We start from the raw sequence: 13,258 nt of genomic DNA, 5'->3' as shown, positions 1-13,258 counted from the left end.
TGCTTAATACTTTTTACAGATTATACAGGTTGATTCCAATAGAATGGAGTCTGTTTTCCTCTATTAAAAACCTGTGATGTGAAGGTGGGGCATCGTATTAATGTTTTAATATCGGCAGGGAGTAGCGTAGAAGTGCTGCTGTAAGTGTGGGGATGCGGTTACCTTACTTACCAACTGCAGGTACTTCTCAGTTGCCAGATCGCTTTTTTTAATTATTATTAAAACAATCTAAACAGAATAATCCTATCACTGTGATAATCATGACTGATGTGTCATTAAGTAATTCTGTTTATTATTGGGTTAGACCACTTCATGGCAAACTGCTTTGAAAGGTCAGATAATTGCGTGCAGTGGTGTGGAAAGGCTTATTATCGGCATGTCCTGGGAAGGATGGTAAAGGAGTTTGCAAATGCTGTTTGCAAATGGGAGATTAGGGTCTCGGGGGAACAATCATCCCTTTCGGCTGTTTTGATGCTTTGGTTTAATTTAATTTCTTTTCTGCAGGTGTAGTAATGAGATAAGGGGAAGCTTTTTTACAAGGTTGTTGAACTCTGATATGTTCTTACTGCCAACTGAAGATTTTTGAATATAGATTTATTTCCCCCTCACTTTATTTCACAACAGAATATGACAAATACTGGCTGGCACTCCTTCCCCTCCTACAATGGGAAGGAAAACTTATCGGTGTCTTTGGCTGAGCCAAGTGCAGCGATCGTGTCGGCTGGACCCTTTCGCTCAGGGCATCTGAGAACCTGAGTCCTGGGATGCAAAATTTGCATGAGAACTAATCTTCCTTCCTAGGAAATGCTACCACCCTCTTGGCTCTGAGTGATTAGATAGACGGGGAATGTTGTTGTGGAAGAATTGTGAGCGTTCATTTAAAACGGGGGATTTATATAATGTGGTCTTTTTTCTTTTCAAAAGGTACATTTCCCTTAAGCCATGTTCACAGCAAGGAATGGGAAAAGTACCTGTTAATTTTGATAAAATAAAGCCATAGATAGCTAGAGAAATATTGAAAATGTACTTAATGGGTATTTCTCACTGTCTCTGAGCTGAACTCCTGCGCTGCACAGTAAATGTGACACAGAGAAGAACACCTCATCACAAGGACATGGAGTCAGGGGATAACCACGGCATGTAGTTGTTTGGTAACTGATGTCCTTTCAGCTGTAAATACTTAAAATCCAAAACACTTCATAGTGGTTTCCTCAACTTTTTCCCAGAAAAAGCAAAGAATAGAAAATCAGCATGCCGTAAGAGGTTAAAAAAAAAAAAAAAGCTGGAGTGGGCATTTACACTTGTGTTTAATAAATCCAGCTGGGCCTGCAGACCACAAGCTTTTATCCTTACGAGGCTAAACCCCAGACTGCGGTGTGCAAGTAGCTGTTTTCTCAATACAGCTTTGTACCAAACCTACACAACATTGACATAGTTGCTTTTAAAAGCCTGAGCGCTTTTGCTGCCCCACAACCTGTTAAAATATCATCAATTAATGTGTGGCGGTAATTCGTGATGGTTTCAGAATAATACAGGAGCCAGAACTGGGAAGTTTAAGAATTCTGTTATTTGAAAGTATTGAATTAGTAGAACATTTAAGGGAGTAGGACTTGTATTTGAAATTTGCTTGAAAAAAATAATCAACAACTCATTTTCCTAGTGCATTTTTTTACATAATTAGCCAAGATGTCTTTGGTATTAAGTGAACACAGGAAGTATTTAATTGAATCCTTCTGTTTAGGTTGTGGCTGACACTAACATCAGTGCCATTGCTACCCAGCTGGAGAGCATGTCTGCGGGATGCAACCTGAACTCTTCTGCTGAGCATCCCACTGAAGATCCTGAGTAAGTTTGTACTTATTCTGTGTAACTGCGGTGAATTTCTGTGTGCCACGTAAGGGAAAAGCCCAGGGTGGTCAAGGAAGTCTCTCCCATTGCTTTTCTCTCTGATTTTTCCGTCACCTTTAAGATGAAAACTGTGACCTTCTCCAAACTGATCATGGACTCATGTCCATCTTCACCTGGTGACAGAAATTCCTTGAGTCAATAAGCACAAAATGTGTTTCCAAGCATTAGTTCTGGCCATTTTTCAAAACAATTTATCTCCTTTCTTTTCTAATGTGTTATGCTGACGTGATAGTTCTGCCCTTGTCTGTTGGCTTCCTTGCCTGAAAGGAGTTATGATCGTAGCAATTTGAAATGATTTGTCATTAGCAGACTAAGGCAAGAGGTGTTAAAAACCCTGATATCAGAGGCAAATGTTTCAAAGCATGTCCCAGAACTTTCTTTGTCCTTTGAATCTTTTTAGCTTTACAATTTCAAGAAAGTCTGATTTAAAAATGTTCTACTTATGGCACTTCTCTATGGTGATGGAAAGTAGAGATCTAGCCCTCCCCTGGCCATGTATCATTCTCCATCGTGTGCTTTTCAGGGCAGCTTGTAGCATTCCAGTTATCATTTTGAAATTCATTTGATTTTCATTTTGGTTCATTAGCTTCATTATGTTCCTCATTTTCATTCTTTGTTTCATTATATTTATTTTAAGAAGCTGAAGATGCAAGTTGCTGCCCTACCTCAGGGGTTTTTGAGTATAAAAGTTAAGCTATTCATGCTGCATTCTCTAGTCTTACAATGTGCAATACTGGTTTTATTGCCGCTCTCCAAGGAGAATTGCTTACTTCACAAGAGGGTTTGTATTTTTGTTTCATATCAAAGTAGTAAGAAAATTTGAATGTGAAAATATGAAGCGGAATTAGGTAGGTGTATGCACTTGTTTTGTCCTGAAGAAACGGCTGGATATTTGTCATCACAGGATGTGCCTTTATATAGGTAGAAGATACCAAACAGCTTTTATCCACAATAATTTACTCTAAATATGTGGAGATGACTTTTTCAAATTTGCGATGGATATATATACATATGAGCAGTCTAAATTCCACTAAAAATCTTCCTTTTCTCAATGTAGACAGTAAAAGCCACTGAGTGAGGGCGTCTCAGGAGTCAGCCCTTGGGTTATGAAGCACAGGGGTTGCAGATCAAATATAAGTTGTTAGAATACAGCCCAAAGATCCTGCATTAGAGCTGAGGCTATAAACACGAAAACTTCCTCTGAAGTCATAAAGTAAAATTATGCTGTAAGGAAATTATTGCAGTTGCCACTTATGCAGACTAAAGACGACAGCTTGGCCAGGAAGAAAGCAAACTCTCCTTTCCATGCATGCAGCGACTGCAGATGAGGCGAGTCTCGCTTCTGCATCAGAGATAAGTGCTCCTGTTGAGCTCTTATTAAAAATGAGTATTTTCAAAGTGAGGAGCTGAAGTACGCTGAACAGCGGTTGAACTCCGGGGTGTATTTCCGCACAAGGCCAAGAGTCGTGCTTTGTGACTGTGTGAAAAACTTCTTGATAGATAAATAACTCTGTAAGTGTTCCTTCTGCATAAAGTACCCAGAGACAGACGTTGCTATTCTAAGTGATATTTATTGTGTTTTCAGAGCACCTCAACCTAAGATTATTACTTTGGAGAAAGGCTCTGATGGACTGGGATTTAGTATTGTAGGGGGGTATGGAAGTCCCCATGGAGACCTGCCCATTTATGTCAAGACTATATTTGCCAAGGTATCTTTGTTTTGTTTTCTCCCTTTTTCTGTATTATCTTGAAAAATAAATCTAAGACTTGGCTTGCATAATATATTATGTAGTAGAAAGCAAAATGTACTGTCTAAGTACTTTGATGTAAGTGGACCCAGAACTCGCAGCCAGCTTCTCAGTTTATATTTCACTTTGCTGATGGCTGAAGAAAGATACTTTATCTCAGGAAAATTACTCTGTGTACTTGGAAAACTTGTTTTTATACATTAAGGTATTTATAAGGCAGTTTTCAATCTGTAAATCTCAAACCAAGAGGTACGGAGGTGTCACTTTTCCCACAGTCCAGCAGAGGAGGCAGTTGCAGAGATGCTGTATTTTCATGACTGAACTTCAGCTGCAAAACCAGCAATAAACCCCTGTGCTCCAATAATTACAGAAAAAAAAGCACCAGAAGACAAAAACCTTGTGGCTTGGTGATGAATTGGCTTCCACATCAGTCCTGGCTGGAGTTATTCTCCCTTGTTTCCAGCTTCTCTCGTGCCTCCTCTCCCTGAGTGCTCCACTCCCATGTGCCCTGTCCCAGCCCCTCACTGACATCAACCTCGAGTGTCAGGGGAACCCAGGGGTCCCAGCCAGGTACAGGGGTGGCTCTGGCCACTGAGGCCAAAGAGGAGAAATGGTAGAGCACATCCTCAAGGCAGCCAGCCCCAAAATGTCCCCTGATGCAGAGGGAGAAGCGCCCAGTTTCCCAACTGTCCCCTTGCTGGCAATGTGCTCAGTGTGGGCCTACAAGATACGTCCAGCATGCCCACACAAAGGGAGTTCTGGAAATGGGAAGGAAAGAAAGGAAGACAGTGGGAATTAGGGATATTTTCCGTAAAGCACCTTCAAAGTCAGTCACGCACTTGTCCTGTGCCCACTCACTGTCACTTCTGTCAGCGCTTCTGGCAGGGTAGATGACATAATTAAGAAAACCTCATCTGAAGGTGGAGCAGGAGTCATGTCTCCTCTGCTTCAGTGGTTCTGGCACTCAAACCACAAGCATCTGGTCTTTTTACAATTGTCAGTTATTAACATGGAAAGATACTGTGTCTTTAAACCGATGCTTAGATTTGCAAGTTTATAGATATGAACATAGCTGAGAAAAACCCTAAATTGAAACTAGAATGCATTGCAGTCACTGGTGGGGCCATGGAGGAGAAACAGACACCATGAGCTGACCTCTGGGCAGGGGAGGGCTCAGGATTTAGATAGAAGAGCTGTATGGAGGCTTCTGGAGGGAACAGCTGTTTCTAGAGCGCTGCGGGAGCTTCTCAGGCCCTTCAGCAGAGCCCAGCTCCATCCAGGGCTTGGGACAGAGCCCAGGCTGTTCTGCTGCATGAGCCCTGTGTCCCTCCCCCTCCCCATGTTTTAACCCATTTCTCAGCACTGGCTGTGAATTACATTTAAATGATGCTTTAATAAATCTCTCCATAATTGTAAAAGTCAAAACCAGCCTTTATGCTGCCATTTTTTCAACAATGAGCCCATTCCCCTCTTCCTGAGGGTGTACCACCCACCCCAGACCTCACAGGGTTGGGTGAGCGATGGGCAACGGTCAGAGCATTCGGGGTCACTCCAGCACTGTCATTTCCCATGTCCCCAACCCAGTCACGCTGGGATTCCCAGTGCCGCATCCCTCCTCCTTGCATCCATCAGCATCACGAGAGGCAGGAGGGCTCCGGCAGCTAATGATTCGCTTTGCCGTTTGCAGGGAGCAGCTGCAGACGACGGCCGGCTGAAGCGCGGTGATCAGATTTTGGCCGTTAACGGGGAAGCATTGGAAGGTGTCACTCATGAACAAGCTGTAGCTATTCTGAAGCGCCAGAGAGGAACGGTAACGTTAACGGTGTTATCGTGAATGCCATTGCGCTTGCGGAGATAAATACAATTATTTTAGAACATCACTAGAGCTATAATAATGCTGTTCAACCCTGAGCAGGATGTAAAGCAAACCCTGGCAAAAATGAATCAGTATTCACCTCATTGCCAGAAGGGTAGTGTGCATCGCGAGCTTCATTTAACCTTCCTCATTATCAGCCTTTCTCCCCACCCTCCCCCACTTCTGGTGGCTTTTGAGGTTTCTCTGGACAAGTTTAATTAAGAAACTTCAAAGAACAATATCCATTTTTCTTTATTTATACATCAGTTTATCCCCACTAGTATGAACCCTGATTACAACTGCTGTACCTGGAATCAGTTCGCACACAAAAGAGAATTTAGATCATCGACTGATCTCATCTGATGAGCAGAAATAAATGCTGAGTGACTTGTCATCTCACTCATGATTTACTTATGCTAATTGTCCTTTCAAGTATGCCAGAAAACATTAGCAATGTAATTAAATTACCACTGTTCCAAATGATGAAATATCAAATTCTCCTCTGGGAAATTATTTGTGCTCGGCACAGTAAGTCTGATAGTCAAATGTGAACTTCTCATGTTTATCTCTTTGGGTAGGTCTATGCAAGTTAGTCAGAGGTAATTACTGTGATGTGTCAATTTGCAGCCTTTAGCATGAAAAATAAACTAGGGGAGAGGGAAATTTGGTTTTTTAGGCTTTTAAAATGTTTGAGCCTTTTCAGATATTTAGGCAGCATGAACAACAACAACCTATCTCATTCTGTTCCAATTATATTTTTAAAGAAGAAGAAACGTGCTGATGTATGCCAAGCATGTTGCATACAAAGGCAGTTGTTGTTGTGCCAAGTTGCAGCATAATTGTTCATCCTGAAACTTTAATGAAGACAAAAGTTTGCTTCGGCAATGTGATCCTGTAATTCTAGTAACAATGGTGAGCAGCCCCCTCTGCACGTTGTCTTGAAGGACAGATGAAGTTCATCCAAACCAACAAACCATGTTATGTTTCCGAGAGTCTGCCCAGGATCAGGTAGTGCAAGCAGAGGCTTTCATGGATCACGGAGGATGCTTCTCCCTCGGGGCTGCTGGAGCTCAATTTTGGATAATACTAAATACCACCAAGCACAGTGAGACGATCACCGCAGAAGGTTGCTGCGGCAGGTTAAGGTGATGTCCTCCCAGGGCCGAGTGTTCCTCAGCCCCCTCTGGCGAGTCAAACGGCTCAGTTGAAGCAACCAACTATTTTTTTTGGTTTAAACTGAGCCGGATGAGAGGCTGCTGAAGCCCACAAGGAGCTTGGCATGGTGGAGATGGGATGCAGGAACATTCAGCCCAAGGTTCGCAACTTTGTTAATGTGTTGCAGCCATTCCTGCAGTGATTGTCTGACCGTGGCCTTAGTGATTTAGCAAATGAGTTTGGCAGGAGGATGAATGGCAATGCCAGTTGTTGTGGTTTAATCTTCCTATCCAGTGGAACATTGGAGTTTTAGAGGAAGCAGCCCAGTCTGATTTGGACTATTTGGTGTAATTTATAATAATGATGTAGCTGGGAGAAATTAAAGTGGTGGGGGTATCAAAATTGGCCGTTCATTTTATGTGAAAAATCCCTGGAAATAAATGGAAAGGAGATTCAAAATCTGCAGTATAATAACTGAGTTGTGCAGCGTTTGTCTTAAAGGTACCATTCGTTGTTCAATGTGTTTTAGCCAGAGTGAGAATTTCCCTATTTTACGTAAAAGAAAAGGTACTGAAATGGGATGAACTGCACTGAAATGAGGAAGCTGTGATTAGCTCTCATTGAAATGGTTTTCCTTACATCATCGAAAAGTTTTCTTTACTTTAGGTAATCACAAAGTGCATTTAGCCTGCTGGAACAATTAGTGGGTGTTCCGTTAATAGTGCCTGGAAGAGACTTCACGTTTTCAGTGACTTCCCACTGTAGTATTTGATTTGCCAAGTGAAGTGTCAGTGGAACCTTGACTGTAGATGCACAGAAATATGTCCAGATGTAGCAAATGGGAGAATTTTTAACAAACTGCTTTTGGTTGAGAAGGTATCTGAGGTACGCAGAAGTTAAGGGCAGGTAGGTGAAATGTGAAGAGGTACCTTCAGAAATATTGTATGGACTTTATGGACAAAATGTAATGATTCCTCCATCTGATTATGTTTATATAACCGTTGCATTCCTACTTTAAGATGTTGCCACATTTAATCTATGAAGTTTTACACAGCTATTTATTAGCCTATTATGCACATACTGTTCATATACATAAAGAATAAAATTTATGGGCTGAGATATTTTGCACTTCTCATTGCTCAGAATGAGAGAACATTTTCTGCTTCTTGTAATTTGCACTTTGTGTATTGAATATATTACTGCCAAAAATTATATTGCAACTAATTGATAAACCAGTGACCATGCAGAGAAGCGTGTGCTGTATGTACAGGACCAAGTTAGATAATTAAATTTGCATTACGCTTGTCTGGGTTGAGGTGTTCTGGTTTGTTTAAAACTTTATTTCTGTGCAAGGGAAAAAGCAATTAAACCTCCTGATTGTATGTTTATGTATATCAGTAAAATGAGATATTTTATGACTTCAAAGATTCTAAATAAAGCTCGGTTACATACATAGTTGTGCATTTATTATTATTTATTTTTAAGTCACTGCTCAGATCTGTTGGATGAAACATCTTTGTTTGCTATTCCAAGTAGGGGTCATGGTTGCCCCTTCTCGAGGAGCAGGATCGGTGGTTGCTGTAGGAGTGATGGAAGGTTGTGGTGACACTTGGCTGTGGTGAAAGCCAGCCAAGGCTCTGACTTGAGGTAGCAGGATCACTCCCGAGTGAGGTGGTCACAGGGAGCCATCCCATGCACATCTGCTGTCCACCAGAAGGCCACCGCTGCCCACCTGGTTGGCTCTACCTGGTAAGTTGGTTTCGGTGAGGGGAACGCCAACAAAAATGACTCGGTGGAGAGACCAAGGGTCAAGGGTCTGGTGCACAGGCAGTAAAACCAGAGGATGAAAATGAAGGTGCCAAATGATTGTTATTGTGCCAGAAGGATTCAAAATCAACAGCAAAGGTGGTTGCAGTAAGATCATCTCTACCGTAGGCATCTCACAGGCCTTCAGTCATGCCGCTCACCACCATTTCAACTCGTACTTACCAGCTGGTACAGGGTTCTCCTGCTCGGTTTGAGGACTCATTTTGAAGGACCATGTGCTGTTTACCATTACCTTCCTCACCTGGAGAGACTTGGAGTAACCTGCGGTTTGCAGTGACAGGCATGGCCGTACTTGCCGTCACCAGCAGCCACCTTAGGGCTGTTTGCATTTCTCAGCTGATCCTGCAAAGAAAAGGGCCGGTTTTGCTGATGTTCAGGCTTCTTCCAAAGGCTGGGACTGAGGTGCTGTAAGTTGTTGTGTCCTCCCCACCATAGGGAACAGGGTCTGTCCCAGCACAATCCCCACTGCAGCCTGGGACTGGAGGGGACAGCTGGTCAGCCTGGTGGGGTGAAGGGACACTGTCACATCGCACGGCTGTACTGGGAATGGCTGCAATGACTCCACATTCCCTGTAATTAATCAAACGGTGATTACCACCCTGGAAGCATGACTTAGCGAGAGTCTGTTGAGGTTATACGATTATGATGAGATGGAGCAGTTAATGTACCTGTGCCTGAAAGAACTGGAATGAATTAATTAAACATTGCACATGTATAAAACATTAGTTATTACAGTTGTGCTGAGCACTGATATATAATTCCATTATAATCTTTCTCCACAGTTTCACACTTCTATGTCTGTAATTTAGTTGTATTTACATTCTGGTTAAACACTGTCATGGTCATTGTTTTTCCTCTTAGCAGCAATAGACATTTTGTTCTCCTAACACGCACAATCCTGTGATAGCTGGGCCTTTTTGGACAGCAAAAAATCAGAGACATCCGTGTTCTGCAGCATCCCAAATGGAAAAAGAGCAAGGATCACCTTGACTTTACCCCCAGCCTCAACCAGGCAGGCTCTGAGGTCACTGCTGCTTTCCCAGGTCTGGGAAGGTTACTTTTTGCACAGTCTCTTATGTCTCATAAAGCCCTTTCTTGGCTTTTTTTTTCCTTCTTCTTTTTTAACACTTTGCACAGGTATGATGGGCCATCTGTTGAAGGTGGAAGTGTGGAAGGGTGGGTAGTGCCAGGAGCTCATTTGCTGCAGGTTCTGGTTTGTGTGCAGCAGAAAAAGGACCTACAAATAAATTCCCCTAGAAAGCAATATGCTCTCCTTCCCTCTTTCCCCTCCCCGCTAGCTGGGCTTTTTTACAGACTTGTTGACATGCAAGGAAGAAGAGCACTCTGGACACTTGTGTGCAGTGGACAAATGGATTTTAAATGAGGGAGTGGGGTAGCAAATGGGGACGGTTGCTGCCAATGTTGGTGTTACCCTGTGCAGGGTGAAGCACGAGCTGTTGCTGATTGCAGGTTGTTTCATCCCCCCCACACCAGATTTTCTCTTTGCAGATCACATGTGCTGGGGGTACGTGGTTCCTGGTCTTTGGGTGGTGCCTGGTTCATAGAATCATGGAATAGTTTGGGTTGAAGGGACTTCCCAGCTCCCCCAGTGCCACCCCTGCCATGAGCAGGGACATCTTCACCAGCTCAGGTTGCTCAGAGCCCCGTCCAGCCTGGCCTGGGATGTCTCCAGGGATGGGGCATCCACCACCTCTCTGGCCAACCTGGGACAGGCTCTCACCACCCACAGGACCAACAGTTTCTTCTTCATGTCCAGCCTGAATCTCCCTCCTTTAGTTTAAAACCATCACCTCTGGTCTTATCACAACAGGCTCTGATAAAATGTCTATCCTCGTCTTTCTTAGGGGCCCTCGGATGCATGATGGCAGCTGGTCCTCTTCTCCTTGATGGCTTGAGCCCACCCTGCCACAGTTTTGAAATCTGCTTTTAACTTGCAGACACAGGGCCGTGAGAGCCTGTGCTTCATTTATCGTGTTTCTCTCTCTCAAAATGAGACTTATGAATGCTTACAGGACAATATCTGCCCTTGAAAATAGAATATTCCCTATGAGCATTTTCAAGTATTAAGAAATCAATTAGTACTTCTGTTACCCTTCTTTTCATCCTACCTCACAGCACACGGCTGATGGCACCAGCGTTGGACCAGGGGATGTCACCAGGGAGGGGACACATCCCCACCAAACAGCCGCAGACACCAGCCAGGAAAAGCTGCATTGACTCTGAGCATTGCACTCCCACGGCTTTTTCTGCTGAAATGGCACTAGATGGAGCAATTGACAAAATATTGTATTTCTACTGCCTACAGCCTGGTGGCCCTGCCGGAGGGCCTGCCCCAAGGGATGCTCAGACCTGGAAAGACAAACTCCCAAACCTCCAAGCTGGCGTTTTGCCCTGAAAATAGGTAAGTGCTACATGGAATGAAAAGAATGCACGTGGGTACCACAAGAGATTTCTTGGAAAGAAGATCACAGCCCTGTGATAACTGTCCTCTGTCTCTGGGGACAGCAGGGCCAAGCAGCCAGCCCATGCCAAGCCATGGGGATGGGACAGGGGACCGAGGGCAGCTCAGCCCCACAGCCCCCAAAGCGCGGATGCTGTGGATGTGCCCAACACGCTGCTGCTGCAGCAGCTCATTCTCCTGCAGCAAATAAATCTGCCTTTGCCGCTGGGGTGTTCATCTCTTCTAAGAATATTGAATTCTGCTGATAGTCACTGAGCTGACACCATCCCAGCTGCTGGTGGGGCAGTTTCTGGGTGATAAACCAAGAGGTGCTGGTTTTCTCTGTCACCCGCGTGGGCCAGACTGGGAAAGGAAAGAGAAAGCAGAGTTTATTGTGTTTTGTACTCTGTGCTTTGACTCTGACCCCAGAAAGCTGCTGGCTGTCAGTTTTGCCTCTCCCCCAGTGTTAAGCCTGAAGAGGCTCATCCCAGCATCCACTGTCACATGGTGTGGGGAGGCCATGGACAGGACTGGAGCCAGGACATGTCCCCTCTTCCCAGGGACAGCTTGTTAATTTAATTAACCACAGAGGTTGTGTTCATCAGTGGTGCAGGTCTCTGTTCACATTGGGCTGGAGGTGTTCTGCGCTCTCCCTGCACTTTGAACGTGGCCACAGCCCCATTTCGGAGGCTGACGGATGTTTCTTGCCCTGCTCTCCCTGTGCCCCTGTTGCCCAGGGCTCCTGCTGAAGGGACTGAGGTTCTCCCTGCACCATGGGCTGAGGTTCCTTCATATTTATAGCACAAAAAATGCATCAACCCTTAACAAAAGCTAACTGCAACATTTAATGGAGCCTGGACAATGTTAGCAAATTACTGCAATTATTTCTTCCCCTTTTCTGCTTTATACGGTCTCAGGCCGATGATGAGGAACAATCTGCGTCTCTGCAGCAGAGACAGGGGCAACTTTGCCATTTCTTTTCCCATCCAGAGCCCCGAAGTTCCTCACGCAGGACCTGGCGTGTTTTTACCCACGCCCAGACCCGGTGCTGAGCACAAGGCAGCCTTTTGTCCGGGCCTGCCGGATCACAGGGGCTGCACATTTTGCCATGGAACCGGCGCTGTCATTCCTTGCATATCTTACCACTGATGTCAGGGCAGTGCGGGGGCCGTCCCGCTTTGGGGGTCACAGCATGGCTGCATCTCCATGTGTCCCTCCCCCTAAAATTTCTGGATATTGTCTTACAACGCCGGTGCCCCCTGGGAGGCATCGCTCCAGCATCTTGGCAGCTCATGAGCGCTGGGAGGAATGATTTGGGATCATCTGGTTTTCGGTAAAGAGCGGGGGAAGCCGTGGGCTGTTTCTTTTGTGTGTTGTATCTGGCATGGGCGTGAACCCCAAACCACACACGGGGCAGCTGGCCGGGGCAAGAGGATCTCACGTGGCCCTGGATGGGGCCAGTGCCAGCAAGGTCAGCCAGGGCACATCTGGGGACAAAGTGGGGCCCCAAGTGACAGGCACAGCCCTGGGGAAGCCAGAGGCTCCGATCCCCTGGGGGTCTGTGCTCCAGAGCAGTCCCTGCATGGTCACACACTGTGTGTTCATACAGTTGCTTCAAAATCAGTTTTTTTGTGGAGCTGGAGCCTGCTGGTTGCAGATGATGCCTCCAGGGATGGGGCATGGAATCAGGAAATGGTTTGGGTTGAAGGGACGTTCAAAGCTCATCCAGTCCAACTCCCCTGCCATGAGCAGGGACATCTTCACCCAGCAGAGGTTGCTCAGAGCCCTGTCCAGCCTGGCCTGGGATGTCTCCAGGCATCCAGGGTCCCCTTCTCCCCAGGATGGACCTTGGGTGGAGGTGGCTGTTGCTCCTCTGGCATCTCCCCTTTGGCACCACCATCCCCGGTGTCCAGCTCAGGCAGTCCTGGCATCCCTGGGGACACCTGACGGGCTCATGTGGGTCAGGGGACACTGGTTGCTGGAGGGATTTTCTGAAGGTTATCAGTAAATTAGAAGGAAAAAAACAGAGAATCACTGGAAGTCATCCTGGTTGCAGTCCCAGTGTGAATGCTGAGGGCTTCTTAGAGTGATGTGGTCCCCCATGACCATAGAGGTGCTTTGGATGAGATCATCAGAGTCCCCACTCCCTCCTTGCAGCAAAAGAAAGGGACACACTAGAAATGGCCATAAGGAGAGTGGAAAAATCGTGTTCAGCTGAATTTCTTGTCATCCTTTCCCTTCACAGCTAATCAGCTCCTCGATGGTGAGCCTGTAAAGATCATTAGATTAATTTCTTTCCTTGCT

The 13,258-nt window shown here is 45.3% G+C and overlaps 1 protein-coding gene across 7 annotated transcripts in view; it reads left to right on the top strand.

Moving 5' to 3' along the window:
- The window catches only part of PATJ (PATJ crumbs cell polarity complex component), a 145,646-nt gene extending 137,527 nt beyond the window's left edge, over positions 1-8,119 (top strand). For 6 of the 7 annotated variants that reach the window (XM_065842696.2, XM_071810103.1, XM_065842693.2 and 3 more), the window contains 3 exons: positions 1,742-1,845; positions 3,494-3,617; positions 5,344-8,119. In XM_065842696.2, the coding sequence (XP_065698768.2) occupies positions 1,742-1,845; positions 3,494-3,617; positions 5,344-5,490 (375 nt within the window). In that variant the 3' untranslated portion in view covers positions 5,491-8,119. The remainder of the gene's footprint in view (positions 1-1,741; positions 1,846-3,493; positions 3,618-5,343) is intronic. The other variant, XM_065842698.2, reaches the window with a different exon arrangement.
- Positions 8,120-13,258: the final 5,139 nt, after the last annotated feature.

This window comes from Patagioenas fasciata, chromosome 6 (genome assembly GCF_037038585.1).
Source record: "Patagioenas fasciata isolate bPatFas1 chromosome 6, bPatFas1.hap1, whole genome shotgun sequence".
NCBI classification, from domain to species: Eukaryota; Metazoa; Chordata; class Aves; order Columbiformes; family Columbidae; genus Patagioenas; species Patagioenas fasciata.
This window is presented reverse-complemented; position numbering and strand designations above follow the sequence as displayed.